The 20,807-nt window shown below is 39.0% G+C and overlaps 1 protein-coding gene and 1 non-coding gene across 2 annotated transcripts; both read left to right on the top strand.

The window, feature by feature from the left end:
- The first annotated feature begins 774 nt into the window (after window positions 1-774).
- LOC141583255 (putative POTE ankyrin domain family member M) lies at window positions 775-19,118 on the top strand. The gene is made up of 7 exons (XM_074392540.1): window positions 775-1,141; window positions 5,994-6,108; window positions 6,269-6,442; window positions 10,507-10,613; window positions 12,228-12,365; window positions 15,522-15,592; window positions 19,051-19,118. Exons 1-7 carry the CDS (start codon window positions 843-845, stop codon window positions 19,116-19,118), a joined length of 972 nt encoding a protein of 323 aa, XP_074248641.1. The 5' UTR covers window positions 775-842.
- On the top strand, window positions 14,332-14,435 carry LOC141583295 (U6 spliceosomal RNA). The gene has a single exon (XR_012515973.1). It is a non-coding gene; the product is annotated as a U6 spliceosomal RNA (small nuclear RNA).
- Window positions 19,119-20,807: the final 1,689 nt, after the last annotated feature.

Genomic DNA, 20,807 nt, shown 5'->3' with positions numbered 1-20,807 from the left:
CGCGCACGCCGCACGCTGGGGCTCGCCCGCGGAGGCTGGGACACGCGCACGCTGCACGTTGTGGCTCGCCCGCGGAGGCTGGGACACGCGCACGCTGCACGTTGTGGCTCGCCCACGGAGGCTGGGACACGCGCACGCCGCACGCTGGGGCTCGCCCGCGGAGGCTGGGACACGCGCACGCCGCACGCTGGGGCTCGCCCGCGGAGGCTGGGACACGCGCACGCCGCACGCTGGGGCTCGCCCGCCGAGGCTGGGACACGCGCACGCCGCACGCCGCGGCTCTCCCGCGGAGGCTGGGACACGCGCACGCCGCACGCCGGGGCTCGCCCGCGGAGGCTGGGACACGCGCACGCCGCACGCTGGGGCTCGCCCGCGGAGGCTGGGACACGCGCATGCCGCACGCTGCGGCTCGCCTGTAGAAGCGTGGCCTCGAGCACGCCGCACGCGCATAACGGCTTGGCTTGCCTGTCGCGGTGGCTTGGCTTTGCTGTTCCTGGCTTAGCGTGGTGTTCCTCGCTTGGCTCCGTGTTCCTAGCTTTGACTGACGTTTCCTCCCTCTCATTCCTTGGCTGGGCCTGACCTTTTATCTGCTGAGCTTGGCATTCCCCTGGCCGGGCTGGGTGTTTCCTTGGGTTGGAGTGGGCTCTCCCTGGGTGGGCGTGGGCTTTCCCTGGGTGGGCTGGGCTGGGCTGGGCTCCCCTCCTGGGGTGGGCAGGTTCGGGCTGGGATTGACCTTTCTCTTCCACCAGGTTGGAAACCCGGAGTTTCCTGCTAGTCGGTCAAGCTGGTTCGTAGAGGCGATCTGCCCGCTACTACTGGCCTCCCCTGGCTGTTAAAAGCAGATGGTGGCTGAGGTTTGTTCAAAGCCGGCTGCCTCCGCTATGAAGAAGCCCTTTGGTCTCAGGAGCAGGATGGGCAAATGGTGCTGCCACTGCTTCTCCTGCTGCAGGGGGAGCGGCAAGAGCAACGTGGGCACTTGGGCACACTATGACGACGGTGCCTTCGAGGAGCCAAGGTACCAGGTCCGGCGAGAAGACCTGGACCAGCTCCACAGAGCCGCCTGGTGGGGTAAAGTCCCCAGAGCCGATCTCATCGTCATGCTCAGGAGCACTGACGTGAACGAGACGGACACGGAACAAAGGTAACTGGGCCTCGCTGAGAGGAGGCGGGACGGTGGGGATGTGCCCTACTGGTGTGGGGGCGGTGGCGGGGTGCCCGGCTTTATCGTCTCTGCAGGCCCCACACCGTCCTGGCTGTGGGAACCTCAGAGGGGTCAGGGCACAGGCCTCTTTATGAGCAGCAACGTGAAAACAAAACTTTAACTGATTTCCAATCAAATTATAATTTCCCTCGTAGAACACTAATAGACTGTCTTAAAGTGATGTACCTCGCAAAACTAAATCGTTGCAGTGGATTATTTTTAATGTACACATTTTAAAACAATGTCATATACATTATAGAAAGGTATATATTGAGAACTAAGTTCCATAGTATATCAACTTCTGGCTAAATATTCTTCAAATAAAATTCAATATGTGTTTCATATCAATGTATCCTATGTAAATATGTTATTTACTGAGAAACCTTAGAAGGAAAATAAATGGGAAGATGGTTTGTGTCTTTGAATAGGAAGACTCATTTCTCTCAAGATATGAGCTCTTTCTTCAGGTGTTGAACAATGAGAACACATGGACACGGGGAGGGGAGCACTACACACTGGGGTCCGTTGGGGGGAAATGGGGGCGGGACGGGGGTTGGGAAGGTGGGGAGAGATAGCATGGGGAGAAATGACAGATACAGGTGAGCGGAAGGAAGGCAGCAAACCACACTGCCATGTGTGTACCTATGCAACAGTCTTGCATGTTCTTCACATGTATCCCAAAACGTAAAATGCAATTAAAAAATCTAAAAAAAAAGATATGAGCTCTTTCTGTATTTATCACTTGGACCTAAACCAAATGAAAATAGCAAAGTTTTAGCATTTTTAAATTAGGCATGCTGTCTGTTACTGTGATAAATTAATTTTTTTGTAGCAGAATAGAAAAAGATTTGCTTTCCAGATGTCAAAATTTGCATGTGCTATTTCCACAAATTGTTTACTAACAGCTGAAAAGACATAAATGAGCAGAACAGAATAGGAAATCCAGAAATAGTCAAATGTATGTAAGAATTTAGTCCTTGATAAAGGTGATGTTTTATATTAGTAAAAAACTTAATTATTCCTAAGTGAAATGCAGGCTGTTTGGAGAAACCTAGCTAGGTTTTTATGTGACAAAAATAAATTCCTGCACTATAGAGTAAAAAACTTTAAATACACAAAAGGTGAAAAGTACCAGAAAAAAAAAACACAAATGCCTATTTATATATGCATATATAAATATTTAGGTGAAGTCTTTGTCCCCCAGGCTGGAGTATAGTGGTGTGATCTCGGCTCACTGCAACCTCTGTCTCCCAGGTTTAAGCAATTCTCTGCCTCAGCCTCTCGAGTAGCTGGGATTACAGGTGCCCATCACCATGCCCGGCTATTTGTTTTTGTATTTTTAGTAGAGATGGGTTTCATCATCTTGGCCAGGCTGGTCTTGAACTCTTGAACTTGTGATCCACCTGCCTTGGCCTCCCAAAGTGCTGAGATTACAGTTGTGAGCCACTGTGACTGGCCTATATATGCAGATGTATTTTTATGTTCACAATGACCTTCCTAAGAACCTCCCAAAGCAAGTATTCTGAAGGTTGGCTTGGCAAAATAAAAAACATCCGTATATAAAAAAAACATTAACAGAGGTCCAACATCTTTACAAAACATGTATTTTCATTTTACAGAGAATTCTTTCAAGTCAACCAAAAGACAACTAAATAAACTCAATTTAAAATTGGGCAAAGTAATTTCTTTGTATGTCTACCAGTGATCGACGCACTTAGGAAAACATAGTGTTCTGGTAAGAGAAGGAATTTAAGCTAGAGGAGGAATGAAATACTGTTTTCTATTTCACAGAAATTAGAAAATACTGTTTAGAAATGAGAAAATATTTTCTAATTTCTAACAGAATTAGAAAATACTGTTTTCTAATTCTAATTTAAGTTAGAAGAGGAATGACAAGCCAGGTGCAGTGATTCATGCCTGTAACCTCAGCACTTTGGGAGGTCAAGGAAGGTGGATCATGATTTCAGAATTTGAGACCAGCCAGGCCAGCATGGTGAAAGCCTGTCTCTACTAAAAATACAAAACTTTGCTGGACCTGGGCCTGGTGGCGAGTACTTGTAATCTCAGATACTTGGGAGACTGAGGCAGGAGAACTGCTTCAACCTGGGAGGCCTAGGTTGCAGTGAGCCAAGATTGTGCCACTGCACTGTGGTCTGGGGACACAGCGAGACTCCCTCTCAAAAAAAAAAAAAAAAAAAAAAAAAAAAGGGGGGGGGGTAATGGAATATGGTTTTCTATCCACAAAGTGTGTGAGGATGAAGAACAGTGGTATTTACACAGTTGCTTAAAGTTTAAGTTGCTGTGACTTTTCAAATAGATACTTTGTTGGTAAGAACTCTATTTTTAAAATGTATATACCTTTTACTCATCAATTTCATTATTCTGAAATAGCTTTAATAAATGTTTACATCTTTTTTTTGTATTGCTTATAATAGCAATGTATTGAGAAGAACTCATATGAAGATTTTATGAACAAATTTCAGTGCATCCATGGCATGGAATAATATGTAACCATTGAGGGCGTCAATAGATAGAGATATGTTGACATGCAAAGATGTAATTTGGTATATAAAGTGAGGAAAAAAAATCTGTTTTACATATACACCAACAATCTGCTTTTGTGTTAGCTGAAAAGATGTAGAAAATACGATCAAATTTATTTCTGGGGATTTGTGAGTGAAGTTTTTCCCTTTCTCTTATCTGTGATTTCTGCAATGAACATCTCAAAAGTTTTAGTTAAGTTTCAGTAGTCATGAAATAATCCTTGGGAAGAGAAGAAATATGCTACTTGCATAGATACAAATAGTTTCTCACATTCTATTATTTATTTTTATTTCTGTGGATGGGTATCTTCTGTAAACTTTTACCCTATCCAGAAGTAGAGGGAATCTGTTTACCTGTTCCAGTAGATTTTATTGTATATTCATTTTATTATATATTTATCTTCTCCTTATATATAATGTGTAAAAACTGTGGATTAATGGTTTTACTTTAGTTATATATGAAAATTAAAAGAGCAAATATAACTGATTATTACTATTACAAATGTATTCCTCTACAGGAGTTTTTTTTTTAAATATTGAACTCACCAGCTGTATCCTTTCAATCTATTTATTCATCAAACATAAGCCAGACACCTATTTTGTGGCAGGCATATTCTACTGTCTCGCACCTATTACGTGGCAGGCATGTTCTACTCCCTCTCAGTGTCCTTCATCTTTGAAAACTTCATGTTTACATGCTGGGGCTGGGCAAACTGAGATATTTAAAATTGGGGTATTAGAACTTAATCTCAATTGAAGTTTTTCCTCTCTCCTTTCAAACAAAAGCGTTTCTGAAGGTAGAAATAGTAAAAAGATAACCTTTAATTGTCCTTTAAAATTTATAACAATCTTGGATAAAGACTGTTTTAGTACTTTTAAGAACTAAAATGGGATACATAAACAGCAGCCACAAAAAAAGAATGAGAGCATGTCCTTTACAGGGACATGGATGATGTTGGAGGCCATTATCCTTAGCAAACTAACACAGGAACAGAAAACACCAGATACCACATGTTCTCACTTACAGGTGAGAGCTAAATGATGAGAACACACAGACACCTACAGGGGAGCAGCACACACTGGGCCTATCAGACGGTGGGGGTTGGGAGGAGGGAAAGCAGCAGGAAATAGGAACAGGTAGTCGGCTTCATATCTGGGTGATGAAACAATCTGTACAACCCCCCTTGGCACACATTTACCTATGTAAAAAAACTGCGCATCCTGCACAGGTATCACTGGATGTAAACGTTGAAGAAACTCCACAAATAGTTTTCCAAATCCTTTTTTAAAAAAGAAAATTGCTAATAGTCTTAAATCCTAATATTAATGATTAGAAATACCTGATTTACATACATTCTGTAATTCTGAGTATTGAAAAAAATGAGACATACTTAGTCATTTAAATCGCAAGTATTCTTTGGCTTAAAGTTTTTTGAAAACCAAAGTAAGAATTAGTTTATTTTAGAAATTTGTTTTTGTTTTCACCTCAGCCTTCTTATTTCATCTAAATGCCAGTCATTGGACTAGAACTGTGCCAGACCTCTTATATTATAACATGGCCTAGCTAATGTAAGGCACCAGGCATTGTAAGATGCCTCATTATTTTACGTCCCAATAAGAGAATTATTTAAATGCTGCCAATTACAGTTATAGTAAATCATGAATTACAAGTGACATTCCAGTGTAAGAAATGTTCAAACGTGGAATCATCTTAGAATCACTAAAATAGAATGTTACCTGTAATCCTTAAAAAATACCTCAAAGTGTAGGTATAATTGTATTATCTCACTCAATTCACATGTCTCCAGTAGTAGTAGTAAAAATTATAATATCTAGCAATTGAGCTGTTGTGTTAGGAACTATTCTCTGTCTTTTGTGTAGAGTCTCATTAAGTATTACAGTGGTTTTCTCTGAGAAAGTTACTATTTTCATTCCCATTTTATTGTTGAGGAAATTGAGATACAAAAAGGCTAAGCAACATCTAGGAAGTGACAGAGCGGAAAGAGGATTCCAGCCCAAGTTGAATGGAATCCAAGGGCTATGCTCTTTCTGTTCAAATAGGCTGCTCTTTCACTCATACAGTGAGTAAGGAGGGGTAATAAATAGTATACTTTCTTCAAAGGAAAATGCAATGTTTGTTTTGAAGGCAGAGTAATAGCAGACTGTTCAGTGTTTGCAATGACATGAATTGCTGAGGTGGCTGTAGATAGTGCACTACAATTTCCTAAAAAGTCTTCTCACTCCCATAGAACTGCCCTCCATTTGGCCTCTGCCAATGGGAATTCAGAAATAGTAAAACTCTTGCTGTACAGAAGATGTGAACTTCATGCCTTTGACAGCAAAAAGAGGACAGCTCTAATAAAGGTATGCAGTAGCCGACTGTATCGGCACGAGATGGATTTGATTTCAATATGTAGAATAAAGATGAGTTTTCTCATTTAAATATAGCTAGTTGGTGAAACCTGTGGAATATTTCTTTTGAGTTCCTAGGATTTATGATTTGTTTTTGGTCTAATACTGACAGGCCGTACAGTGCCAAGAAGATGAATGTGTGTTAACGTTGCTAGAACATGGCACTGACCCAGACCTTCCGGATGTGTATGGCAATACCGCGCTACACTATGCGGTCTACAATGAAGACAAATTACTGGCCAAAGCACTGCTTTTATACGGTGCTGATATTGAAGCAAAAAACAAGGTATAGATCTATCCATTTTATTTTCAAAATACTGAAATGTGATTGTTTTAACACCGACCTCCTGTGTAAGGGTTAGTTTTCTGTATTTGGAAGCTCAAGCGTACCTGAATGAAAATATTTTGAAATGACTTAATTGTCTAAGATTTTATTTTAAATATTGTTAAATTTAAAGAAGAATTAGAGGGTACAGCTTTTTTAAAAATGTACTTGTGGTAAATTTCTTTTTTTGAAAACACTGACATTGTAAAAGGTAATACTTATTGCTTTTTCCAATTTTTCTTTCCCAGGTTTTTTGTTTGTTTGTTTGTTTGTTTATTTTTCCTAATGACTGTAAAATAGTAAAATTTGCCCTGGAAATAAGTTTTACATTAAAACTCCAAGAAAACAAAAACATGTTTCAGTGAATAGAAATCCTGCTGCTTTGGCAAATTTCTAAGAAAAGTAATCGATATGAAGTGATGTATCTTGAGTGGCAAGGCTTAGGGTAGCTCTGATTGCTCATGAGGGAGAAATGGAAAGGGGAGAAAAGAGCAATCAGAAATATCAAGGCTAGTTTGGAAATTAGGTAATGGAGGGGAAAGACCATGAAACGGTTGTGTGTGTGTGTGTGTGTGTGTGTGTGTGTGTGTGTGTGGTGGTATTCATTCGTTTCTTTTGTATGGTGAGACAGAGTTCTCTTCAGTTTTAGAGAATGAGTTTTCAGTTTGGGAGAGGGAGTTAGTTATAAATTGCCTGGAGATCAATGTTAGGAGGCCTCTGAGGAACCAGATTGGCAGTGAATAGGGGGTAATGTAGTGGGAAACCCTTGAGCAGAGGGAGTAACAGGTACTTAACTGACTCATGATCCTCTTCTGGTAGAAATAGCCAACTAGAGTCTCAATTCTGCTTTCTAATCTAGAATGTCTTGATGGGAAGGTGGGAGATAAGGAGCTTATAAATAACAAGATGAAGTTGGACTTTGAGTTTACTAGACCCTGTTCTTCTCTTCCCTGGGAAAATTATGTGGTGTTTTCAGCAAATGAATCTCTCTCCTACTCTTTTCTCTTTTTGGCCAAATCCTCAAATGATAAAGGGAATTGGTCATGTGGCTAAGAGAGGACACCGAAGTAATTATCTATTGCACTAGTTTTCAGCTAGAATTGTGCATCTCAGTAACCTGAGGAAAAATTTTAAATAATCTACAAGTCTAGGCTCTCCCCTGCAGATTTTCATAAAGTAAGTCTAATAAATCCTGGACATGTATGTTTCAAAAGGTTTCCTTGAAGCCAGGCATGGTGGTGAATGGCTGTAGTCTCAGCTGCTGGGGAGGCTGAGGGGGAAAATTGCTTGAGCTCAGGAGTTTGAGTCTAGCCTGGACAACATAATGAGACCTTGCTCTAAACAATGATGACAAATTCCTCAAAATCTGGATACACTCCTGCTGAGGAATCACTGAATAAATACGTGTAATATATAAATTCTTACATCTCAGAAACTTAAGATCTCTAGAATAGTTGCAGTTGGAGTTGGATATGTGCTAATTCCTTTATATCTTTCATTTCCCATAATACTAGTTTGACATTTTTGGGGGGTGGGAGACAAGGTCTCTGCAAGGCTGGAGTGCAGTAGTGTGATCACAGCTCCCTGCAGCCTTGACCTCCCCAAGCTCAGGTGGTCCTTCAACCTCAGTTTTAGTATATATATTTTTTTTCTGAAGTAGAGATGAGTTTTTTGCCATGTTGCCCAGGCCAGTCTTGAACTCCTGGGCTCAAGTGATTCACCTGCTTCAGGCTTTCAAAATGCTAGGATTACAGGTGTGTGCCACCATTGCTGGCCTAATCTGACTTTTATCTCTGTGGTTGGGATGTTAAAATGAATATTATTGGCAGTATCAATCAGCTTACGGAATAATACCTTCTCCTAACATCAGTTATTCACTGCCATTCAGAAGGTCTTTAGAAATTTGCAGTGAGTAGTCTTCAATAAGTAGAGGATGGTCCTCTCAGGATTTTGTGTCTCTTTGTTACCATTCAAGTGCTTAGCTCAGTAAGTTGTTAGTAAGATCAGAGTTTTCTCAGTTAGAATTGTAGCAAGTTCTAAACTTCTTTGATCAATTGAAGCTTTATTATAGACTATCCAGTATCTCTCTAAATGGTATTGGGAAAACTGGCTAGCAGTGTGCAGAAAGCAGAAACTGGACCCCTTCCTGACACCTTACACTAAAATTAATTCCAGATGGATTAACAATCTAAACATAAGTCTTAACACCATAAACACCCTAGAAGAAAACCTAGGCAAAACCATTCAGGACATAGGCGTAGGCAAGGACTTCATGGCTGAAACACCAAAAGCAATGGCAACAAAAGCCAAAATAGACAAATGGAATCTAATTAAACTCCAGAGCTTCTGTACAGCAAAGGAAACAATCATTAGAGTGAACTGGCAACCAACAGAATGGGAAAAACATTTTGCAATCTGCCCATCTGACAAAAGACTAATATCCAGAATGTGCGAAGAAATAAAACAGATTTATAAGAAAACAAACAAACCCAATCAAAAGTGGTCAAAGGATATGAACAGACACTTTACAAAAGAAGACATATATGAGCCCACCAAACGTATTAAAAAATGCTCATCAGCACTGGTCATTAGAGAAATGCAAATCAAAACCACATTGAGATACCATCTCACACCAGTTAGAATGGTGATCTTTAAAAAACCTGGAGACAACAGATGCTGGATAGGATGTAGAGAAATAGGAACATTTTTGCACTGTTGGTGGGATTGCAAATTAGTTCAACCATTGTGGAAAACAGTGTGGCAATTTCTCAAGGACCTAGAAATAGAAATTCCATTTGACCCAGCAATCTCATTACTGGGTATATACCCAAAGAATTATAAATTGCTCTATTATAAAGACAAATGCACACATATGATCATTGTGGCACTGTTTACAATAGCAAAGACCTGGAACCAACCCAAATGTCCATCAATTATAGACTGGATAAACAAAATGTGGCACATATACACCGTGGAATACTATGCAGCCATAAAAAATGATGAGTTCATGTCCTTCGTAGGGACATGGATGACTCTGGAAACCATCATTTTAGCAAACAGACACAAGAACAGGAAACCAAACACCACATATTATCACTCAAAGGTGGGTGTTGAACAATGAGAACACATGGACACAGGGAGGGGAGCATCAGAGACTGTGGTCAGTTGAAGGGGTCTAGGAGAGGGACAGCAGGGGCATGGGGAGGGTAGGGAGGGATAATGAGGGGAGAAATACAAGATAGAGGAGATAGGGGGATGAAGGCAGCAAACCACCTTGCCATGTTTGTAACTATGCGACAATCCTGCATGATTTGCACATGCACCCCAGAACCTAAAGTACAATAAATAATAAAAAATAAAATGTTTGTAGAGCATTTGCTTAATCAGGATGGCAGTTTTAAACACTGAAAACCATGGAGTTATTGAGACTACATGTAGGGATTCTGTAAATTTGGTTTCACTAGTTCTGTGAACTGATTATTTATTTAGTTACCAATCTGGAAAACTTAAATACAAATTGATTTTAAATGAATACATATTGGAAAAATTGTTGAAATGGGCAGTATGAGACTTAGTAGCAATATTTATTGCACATTGGAGCTTGATCTTTTGGTAAAACATGAAACTAAAGAAATATTTTACAAATTCTTGCTTTATACCCAACAATTTGTCTTAGAGTTTGAGAATATAGAGCTAAAAGATACAGCTCTTTGTTTAGATGGAAAAAATATTATCATCCAATAATACCATGCCAAACGCTGGCATAGAAGCAAAGATTCCTGGAACCAGTAAGTGTTTAAACTGAGTTTTTGAGATGATCAGAGTTAATGTGTTGAGGCAGAAGAGAGGTGTCTCCAAGGGAAAGAGTAGTGTGTGAGAAAGCACCGAAGAGTAAGAAGGAAGTGACTATAATTTGTTTACTTTCTATGAGTGTAAGTTTATAGGATCTTATATAGTTTCCAGTTCAGTTGAGAAGTACATAATTTTTTGAATCAAATATCATTTTTGCTTTTATTGTTTTACAGTGTGGCCTCACGCCACTTTCACTTGCTGTATATGGACAAAAAGAGAAAATGATGAAATTTTTAATCAAGAAAAAAGCTAATGTAAATGCAATTGATAAATTTGGAAGGTATAGTTATTTTTTTTAATCTCTGTGTTGTAGAATGATAGCAGTCACTCAAGTCATAAACATTTATAAGATTAACTTATTGCAACATAGTGATCAGGATCAACAAATCAGTTAAGTAGAAAAACAATTAGACTGGGCAACATAAAGAACAGTTTTAGTGGGATTCCTCTTACTACACTGGCTGATGTTATTATGTGACATTTTTGGTTATATGATTTATGTTAGCTAAATGGATTTCATATTTGTCTCATGAAGTGTGAACTTTAACTTTTAGTTTATTTATGACTTAGTATTGAACTTAACTCTTTCTAGTAGTTTTTAATCTCTATGTCTTATATGCTTTTCCACTAATACACTTTATTAAACATAAATAGGAGTTGATAATCATTTTGTCTTTTGAATAACTCTGTGATGAGTTGCTTTCTTTGAAGAATATAAATGTTAGCTTATGCCTCCAAGACAATTAATTGCTATTCCCACATACTGTAAGTTCATCAGCTTTTGTTTTAATTCCAGTGTATTTTGATGTTTTGATTATTTATTTATTTATTTGTTTGTTTGTTTATTTTTGAGACAGAGTCTCGCTCTGTCACCAGGCACCAGGCTGGAGTGCAGTGGTACCATCTCTGCTCACTGCAAACTCCACCTCCCAGGTTCAAGCAATTTTCCTGAATCGGCCTCCTGAGTAGCTGAGATTATAAGCACGCTTCACCATGCCCAGCTAATTGTTGTATTTCTTAGTAGAGACTGGGTTTCACCATGTTGGTCAGGATGGTCTCAATTTCTTTACCTTGTGATCCACCTGCCTCGGCCTCCCAGAGTGCTGGGATTACAGGTGTGAGCCACTGTGCCTGGCCTTATTTTTAATTGGTATGGAGAGAGGAAGTAGAGATAGTTTTAAGTGGGTACACTGTTCCTTTAATGAAGGCAAGGTGTAGGTGGGTGATAAGAGAAAAGAGCTAGGCTTCGGATTCACACAAGACTGGGTTTAATTCCTAGCTTTCTTACTTGATAGGTGTGTGACCTTGGCAATGTTATTTACCACTAAATGTGTTGTCATATATGAAAAGGAGGAGAATATCTCCTTCAAAATTGCCTGTGCATAAGTAAGAAAGATGTGTGTGTGCGGCATTTAATTCAGTGCCCAGCACATGCTTGTTGGCATCATTAACTGAAACTATTATGACTACTGTTTTCACCATTCTTATTAATATTACTGCTTTCAGCATGCAGATAGCTCTTATGTGACCCCACAGCTGATTTTCTGTTACCGTATATCAGTCTCGGGAAGCGGGAAGGAAATCTTTACTTAAATCTTTGTTCACTTCAGATAAGTGGCCCTAGCATAGTTTCTTGCCCATCAAAGGCCTTTAAATTAGCAGCTTCTACTATTTAACACCCACTGAGATAAGAGGTTTTCTTTTTGTCCCTTCCTTTTAACTTTGGTGGTATTTTACAGAGATTAACACTTGAGCACCCAAGATGCTTATGTCTTTTAGTGCATGCAAATGTTTAATTCTGCATTGACAGGCAAGATACTAAATGGGTAAAGTATGCCAGATTAGCTTACAACTTTATTACAGTTAGGGAAAAATTACCTCTCTGTCATTTTAGGACTGTGCTTATACTTGCCGTATGTTGTGGATCAGCAAGTATGGTTGGCCTTCTACTTGATCAAGATATTGATGCATTTTGTCAAGATAAATCTGGAAAAACTGCCAGGGATTATGCTGTGTCTAGTCAACATAATATGTAAGTGTTTACATGAAAAGTCTAGTTAACACTAAATTAAGGCTTAAAATAATTACAACAACTGTGTCTTATATATCAAGTGAGATGTAGTAGTTTGGTTTGGGTAGTTTTAAAGTGGCAATGAGTTAGTCCCCTGCATCAGCTAGAAATCAAGCAAAAGGTAGACCGGTTAGAAGTACCAGTGTGTGCAGGATTCTTTATCTCAGGACTTGTAAGACCTTTATGTTTACAGATTCCAACATTGTTCATTTCATCCAAGTATAACACCTATGAATGAGATAAAAAATAGTGTCACATCTTTCTTTTTTCTTTTTTTTTTTTTTTTTTGATTAGTTATTTGGGTCTTGAAATGTCCAGTTTATCAGAAAGTCATTTACTGTCTTCTGAAGACTATCTCTTCCATACTCTTTGAATTTTTCAAGAACCAAAGGGATTTACTAAATCCAAGGAAGACAATCCCTTTTATCAAATCAGAAGGACTAGAAACAAAGGGCACTCCAATCATTCTGTTGTTTCTGTTGATTCTGTTGCATTTTTGCCCCTGAAACTGGTCCTGCTGCCTGGTAATGGTTGATCTTTGACACCAAGATGCCCTTACTGATTCAGAGCCCTCAGGTCTTCATGGTGATTCATACAAAGATGTTGAAGTTACAGCGTTTTTTAAATTCACATACCTATGCTTATATGCTCAGCCATTATTCCCAAAGCACCAGCACCATTCTCTGGCAATGTGACTTTATCCACACACAAAATGAGCTAATTGACCATCTCCCCCATATTCAGCCTAGACTTAGCTGAGACCTTCATGGTAAGAGATCCTTTCAGGCCTTTTTTGGTCTTTTCTGTAGCAGATATTCATTGGGCTTGTTCTAAATGGTCAGAGAGGTTGAAATAATGTGGCAGGAAGAGATGAGTGTTTCTTTCTTCTTTGCTACCAGTTCTGTACCCTCATGCACCTTTATATCCTGTATAATACCTGAGGCAGTAGAAAATCCCATATTTACCTTCCCAGAAGCGGCGGACTCCCAGTTGTGATTGGCCCCTTGACTGATCTGTTTTAAATAATAATGAAAATTGCCCAAGCTACTTGCAACTCTACCTCAATATTTAAAAATATTTTCAAATTCTACCTCACAGGAAGCTATTGAAGAGAATTCTCAGAATCTCAAGTAGGTTAGTTGGACTTAACAGAGCCATACCTTGTCCATGTCTCATCACTGAATGTAGGGAATCCATGAGCCCTGCACACTGGGTGCCAGAACATAGGGATCCATAAGCCCCACACGTTGGGTGCCAGAATGTAGGGCTCCATGAGCCCCACATTGGGCACCAGAATGTAGGGAGCCACCCCTACATCACCTGTGGGTACCCTGAGTTTGGTGGCAACAAAGGAATGAGAAAAAGAAAGATGAAGAGAGATGATGGGACCAGAGGGCCATCACTTATTACTTTGGAGGTGACAGTGAAGGCCCTGAGCTCTGACCATCCACTCTATTTATTGGTTACAATCACTTTGATCTACAGGGTAGGGGTGGAGTAATGGTGGGGAGAGGATGATGGTGGAGTGAACCAGTGAGCCAGAACTGAATCAGTGAACGGGAAGTGGTGTGTCATTCTAAGGATTGATAACAGTGGCAGTTTGGGGGTTTCACAAAAGAAGAACATGTGGTTATCTTTAGCTTGTTATCTAAGTACAGCTGATGGAACACAGACCTTACAAGGAGCCCACAAGTCTGGCTACATCATAGTTCTACGAAGGGTTTTTATAGCCTTGAGCACCATGTTTATGGTAACAGAGCCAAGGTCACCCTGCACTGGAGCATGAGGCATGAAGAGGCCTTCCTCCTCAGAGGCCTCCTGCGGCCTTCTGCAGTGTATTATTCCCTGCTTATATGTTACTCATAACCAATTTATGTAGGTACTCTGTAAGTTCTTTCTAATCACGTGTAAAAGTAGAACTTTCTGTTTGCTTCAGCAGCACACATTCTCAAATTGAAACAATAAAGAGAAAAATAGCATGGCTTCCTGCATAAGGAGGCCACACAGATTTTTGAAGCATTCCATATTTTACACAGTCAGTGGAAGGTCATTTGACTGTTTGCTGACTAGCTATAATGCAACAGAGTGATTCAAAGCAAAATGGGTGTCACCAAAATATTGAAGTTGTTATTTGTACTGCAAAAATAGTCATGTAAGGTGGTCTATGAGATAACACTGGAACTGAATAATGTGTGTGGTGTTGTGTGCAAAATATGTTGTTAGTATGTATCTTGCAACTTCTTCATGGAACCTAAAAATAAATGAAAGTAGGGTTTTGGTCTCTCATGTCAGCTGGAGATGAACATGGATATAAAGCATCATCCTGACAAACATCTGCTGTTTGAGAGTTTGAGTCTATAGGGAAGGATCATTGGTCCCAGCCAGGTCTTAACATCCATTGGTTTTTCTGTCCTTAGTGTGATTGATAGACTCCATAATAGTGGACAATCATGTCATCTACTTTAAGGAGTTATTTATCAATAAATTTAGTTACAAACTGTGAAATAGTTGAGATGCCCTGAACTATGAGCCACAAAGAGTAGGACAACTAATAAGCAAAATTAGGACTTAATAACATTTCCTGAAAACAGCAACCTTTTCATATTGGAACGTATGCACAAAATACAGATTGGGTTTTATTTGAAATTCCAACATGATTTCAGTCATAAAATTTAGGAACAGATTATTCCATTGCTTTAATATTTCTGTGAGCTTTTAAAAAATGTTATCTTGTTAAATCTTTATAACAATCTAGTGAAATAAGACAGCAAAGTTCTTATTTTGTAGAAGATGACATTGAGCCCAAGAGGAGCAACTTGTCCAAGAACAAATAGCTGTTCATTATGCAGCTAGGACTTAGGCAGAGTTGGTACACATTATGTCAGACTAATGCGAGTTAACTTACTGGGTCATAGTGCCCTTGATTTCTGACTATTTCACTTTACTCTTTTTCTTGTTTATGATAAGTTTGTAGAATGTACACATAGGTGGATGGAATAATATTGTTAAGTTCTGATATTCTGATATTGTTTGAATTACTCTAAGCATTTCACATTTGGTAAGTATTTTTTATCTCAGTATTAAAAGTCTTTTTATTTATTACATTTTTATACACAGAATTTGCCAATTACTTTCGGACTACAAAGAAAAACAGAAGTCAAAAAAGTTTTCTGAAAACAGCAATCCAGGTAAGACTTCTGATAGTGAGTTACTTTAGGCCAGTTGTCACCAGGCTTTTTGGCACCAGGGACCGGTTTTGTGGAAGACAGTTATTCCATGGACTAGGGAAAGGTTGAGGTGGTTTCAGGATTATTCAATCACATTACATTTATTTTGCTACTTTATACTATTAATACATTGTAATATATAATGAAATAATTAGCAACTTACCGTAATGTAGAATCAGTGGGAGCTCTGAGCTTCTTTTCCTACAAATAGATGGTCTGATCTTGGGACAAAGGGCGACAGTGACAGATCATATGACATTAGATTCTCGTAAGCAGCACATGATCTAGATTCCTCATGTGGGCAGTTCACAACAAGGTTCATGCTTCAGTGAGGATCTAATGCTGTCCCTGATCTAACAGGAGGCAGAGCTCAGGCAGTAAGATGAGCCAGGGGTGTGGCTGTAAATACAAATGACACTTCCTTGGTTTGCCTCCTGCTCACTTCCTCCTGTGTAGTGAGGTTCTTAATAGGCCATGGACTGGTACCAATCTGTGAGGCACTGGTCAGGAAACCTATGCTTGTACCAGCAAGGTCTCACTATTGCTGACTTCCCTCCTCCTAATTTGAAATGAAAAGAGATATATTTACTTTGTTGGAACAAGATGTGTTCTTCTATCTGTGGGTTAATTGTCATGATAACAGTAATTTTGTTAGAACAAGATGCTCGGCTACCATTCATCAAAAGATTGTCATAATAAATATACAAATTGCCCAACTCTAGGCTCAGCAGATGATAATAAAAGTAGAAAATGTTTCACAATAACAAAAATGCTAGTATGCTACCTGGATGTGGACACCTAATACATTGTACAATCCAGATTGTATAAGGACACCTTTAATTTAGCCATCTATTTATCAGAGAGCTTTTGATAACAAGGAGACAAAGATGAAATTGATGTAATTTTGATCTTTAAGGTGCTCATAACACAATTGTCTCTATTTCATTTCTGTGCTTTTTCAACAGAATTGACAAAAAAAACATTTTTATTTATGTTTTAACTTGTCCGCTTAACAAATAACTATGAAATGTTTTTTAGATACATTTTTTTCTAATGCTACAGAACACAAATAAAAATACAAACAGAGAGGAGCTCATTATTATGATTATCATTTTTTATTATTTTGCTACTTTAATCAGGGCTTGCTGTGTGCTGGATGCCCACTGGAAACTTATAATTATGATTATTTATTATATTGATTATGTGCCAGACATAACTGATGAGGAATGAAAGCTTTTTGAATAAAGGTAGGTAGGATTGAAGGTAAGCATGCAGACTGAGTAGAATGTTTCAAGGTAAAGAAGCAGAAGAATGATGATTGGCAGAAGGAAGATGTAACAAGATTGTGTGTCTGCCGGAAGGAACTTCTAACACGATTCCCTCTGGGAGGAAGAGCAGCAAGTGCAGAAGACAAGATGCTTGAGTGAGCTTTGCAGGGTTTGTGAGCAGTTCACTTTTGCTAGTACCAAAAGTGTGAGATATGAGAGGTTGGGAGTGAGGTGAATACTCAGCTAAGGCAAGTTTATAGTAGACTTTTTAATACTATAGAAACGAGTAGGTGTTCAGCCTTGGTCATCATGGTGGAACCCCATCTCTACTAAAAATACAAAAATTAGCCGAGTGTGGTAGCCAGCATGTGTAATCCCAGCTAATTGGGAGACTGAGGCACAAGAATCACTTGAACCTGGGAGCTAGAGGTTGCAGTGAGCTGTTGTGCCACTGCACACCAGCCTAGGCAAAAGGGTAAGACTTTATCTCCATAAATAAAGGAATGAATGAATGAATGAATGAATGAATGAATGAATGAATGAATGAAATGAATAGCTCTTATCTGGTGGGCCATGGGCATTTTACCAGTAGAATGCTTTGGACTGCACATACTAGATGAGCAGTGGCTAAAACAGTAGGAATCAGAGTTGTTTGGGTTGTTCAGTGATATCCCAGGATCCCACTTGTCCCTCTTTCAGCTGTGTTGTTGGCAGTGTTTTATTATGTCTCCTTTCATAGTTGGCTAATCCGCAACAGCTCCAAACATCTTGTTCTCACAACACAACATCGCAAGGGCTGCTTTTCTTCACTGTGTCTTTTAAATGGGTAGAAAACTTAGAAGCATGCAAGGGGCTTCCTGTAACATTTCATTGGATGGGTCAAACCACATGCACATCCCAAAACCAGGCACTGGGAAAGCAGATACGTGATTAGCTTAGAATACTCATTTCTCTTTCTGAAGCTGAGGAGGGGAATTGGGATAATAAACATCCCAATAGACTTGTGTTTCTTAGGCAAGAAAGAATAAGGAAAGGCTATTGGTAGGGAGCCAGCAGTGTTTGCTGCAGAGGCTCATTGGAGAAATTTGAGTCAGGGAGTCACAAGATTAAATTTGAGTATTAAGGCATTCTGGTTATGGTGTAAAAGTGGTTAGCAAACTTTTCTTGTAAAGGATGAGGTGGGAAATATTTTAGACTATGTGGTCTCTGTTGTGTCTAGTTAACCCTGCTGTTGTAGTGTGAAAACCACCACGGATAACATGTAAGCAAATAGGCATGACTGAGATCCAAGAAAACTTTATTTACAAAGCCATAAGGCAGACTGGATTTGGCCTGTGGCCTGTAGTTTGCTGACCCCTCATAAAGGATTGATGGAAGGTAACCATGTAAAGAAACCAGGAGACAAAGGAAGCTTTTGCAGTAGTAGTCAGCTATAGTTTCCTTGTCACACATCCTTGAACTAGTGTCAGTGTAGTGAGAGGTTTTCACCCATGCATGGTGAAAAAAAAGAAACTTAGGAATCTTAGTTTCTCATTTAAAAATGTTGGCCTTTTTTGTGGTATTATGTCTTTTTCATTTGTTTTGCTTAAGTTTTTTTTATGTAAGAAATAACATTAATAGTTGGCCATTTTTATTTAAATAAAAGCCATTTTCTAAATGTTTATGTCCCAAATGGCAGTGGGACTATAAAGCAGAGACAGAAGAGAGGTATAGTTAATATGATTTAGTGATAATCGAATAAGAAAAGTTTGGGGGATAGAGAGAAAGCTCAGATGATGCACTGGTTTCCAGATTGTACCCTAGCATTTAACCTGGACATGCGGAAGGAATAGGAAATTTTCTGGTGAATACAGAAGAGTAAACAGTAGCAGGAATGACTAATTTTTTTCTATGCATATTTAATGGAATATTCATACAGGGTATTTTGAGTAGGTATTTGGATAATCAGCATTTATAACTTGCATCCTACTAGTTTGACTCTTAATAATAAGAATTGTCAAAGATCCAAAGTTGATGATAATTGTCAAAGATCCAAAGTTGATGATAAATGTCCATGTGTATCATCATCAATGACTGAAAGTCAGCATCCAGAGAATTGGGACAGATGAACTTAATAGATAAAGATGAATGTCGGAGTTGTGTTTCTCTTAGGGACTGACACTCTATTACCTGTGGGACTCACAGCTGCCAGGAAAGAAAGAGAGCAAGAAGCCTATTAAAGAAGCCAGCAGATTCAGTCCTGGAGTGCCCTGCTTGGCTTCATGTCTTAGTTCTGACTTGTAACAAATTATTTTCTGTAAAATGTGCTTTGTGTTTTTCCCCTCTTGCAGCATGTGAACAAACAGAATCCCTTTAGTAGGGCATTTTTGTATTCTTTCTTGAAACAAAGCAACATGTAAATAACAAAAAGAAGAAAGTAAGAGAAAGAGTATTTTTTGTATAGGCTAGCATTTAACATAAACTTGGGAGTGAGTACCAGGATTATACTTAGAATTTAGGGACGGGATGGGAAAACTAGTTAGAAATCTATATTTAATATAAACATTTCAGTACATTGGGTAAAACTTTTATGAAAATACATCAAAGGATCTTTTATCCACTAAACCAGGAGCTGGCCAGCTTTTTCTGCAAAGACTCAGTTAGTAAATATTTTTGGCTTTGTGGGCTATATATATTTATTTTTTGAGGCAGGGTCTCACTCTGTCTCCCAGGCTGGAGTGCAATTGCATGATCATGGCTGACTGCAGTCTTGACTTTCTGGGCTCTAGTGATCCTCCCATCTCAGCCTCTCTACTAGCTGGGACCACAGGTGTGCAACATCACAGCCAGCTAATGGACTCTACGGACTATAAAGTGAATAAGCATGGCTGTGCTCCAAAATACTTTACTTAGAAAAACAGGCAGTGGGCTGGATTTGGCCCACAAGTGCTAATTTGCTGATCCTTGCGCTAAAAGGAAGGTGCTGCTAATGCAGTGAATCTGATTGGTAAAAGTGCTCTGCATGTGTGGCATTCTTCTTCCTTTGAAATAAGGATATATTTAAGTAGTCACCTCACCACATTTTTCAACAGTAACTTCATATAATTTTTAACATTTCATTTATAAAATATGATTTTTTTCTGCTTTTCTTCTATTTTATTCCTGTTAATAGCATTCAGTATTTTTCTGTGATTATTACTTTGTATATTTGATGAGTATCAACTATCCTAGAATTGGATGATTTTTATCAAGCAAGAAATACTCTCTTTGAAACTTTTAGTATTCCTTGGTCTTTATGTGTAAGCATGAATATGATAACCAGCTTTTGTAATTTAGAAATGTTCAAGGGGTCTTTTAGTTCTATAATTTTAAGAATTTAATACCTCAGTCTAGGATTTTTTAACACTATAAGTGTATAATTTTTATAACCTTTAAAATATATCATTGCTATATAAAATTTGAAAACTACTGTTTCTTGCCTATCACATTTCCATGACTGACTCCCAATTATGATCTCTTTCAAAGAACTATCTACACTCATGAACTCAGATTTTCTTTCCATTCAGTCTTGATCTCATGCCAGTAAGTCTTCAAATTCAACGCTCCTCAAGGTTATTGTTCTCAAGGTTATCACTTAACGTTTCTCTGTAATAAATCTAGGGATTTTTTTCTAACACCTCATTTTATGTAATCTGGCAGCAATATTAAACCAAATGGAGGGCATCTCCTCCCTAATAGCATCTTCAATTAGCCCGCTGAAGGACCTCACTCCCTCAGGCCTCCTGCCTTTCTAGTCCTTTTGTCATGGTCTGTTTACTTGCTTCTCAACTTTCTCCTTTTGCACATTGTTGTTTCCTAGGGCTCAGTCCTCAATCTTTTCTCGTTACTTTTTTTTCTTTTTTTGAAATGGAGTCTTGCTCTGTCACCTA

Source organism: Saimiri boliviensis (assembly GCF_048565385.1).
Source record: "Saimiri boliviensis isolate mSaiBol1 chromosome 19 unlocalized genomic scaffold, mSaiBol1.pri SUPER_19_unloc_2, whole genome shotgun sequence".
Taxonomy (NCBI): Eukaryota; Metazoa; Chordata; class Mammalia; order Primates; family Cebidae; genus Saimiri; species Saimiri boliviensis.
The sequence above is the reverse complement of the archived record's forward strand: the minus strand, read 5'-3'. Positions and strand labels throughout refer to the sequence as shown.

Coding starts and splice junctions, on each gene's coding strand:
- LOC141583255 (XM_074392540.1), top strand. CDS start 843: ATGGTGGCTGAGGTTTGTTCAAAGCCGGCTGCCTCCGCTATGAAGAAG. Junction 6,109..6,268: donor AGAGGACAGCTCTAATAAAG/GTATGCAGTAGC, acceptor TAATACTGACAG/GCCGTACAGTGCCAAGAAGA. Junction 10,614..12,227: donor GCAATTGATAAATTTGGAAG/GTATAGTTATTT, acceptor CTGTCATTTTAG/GACTGTGCTTATACTTGCCG.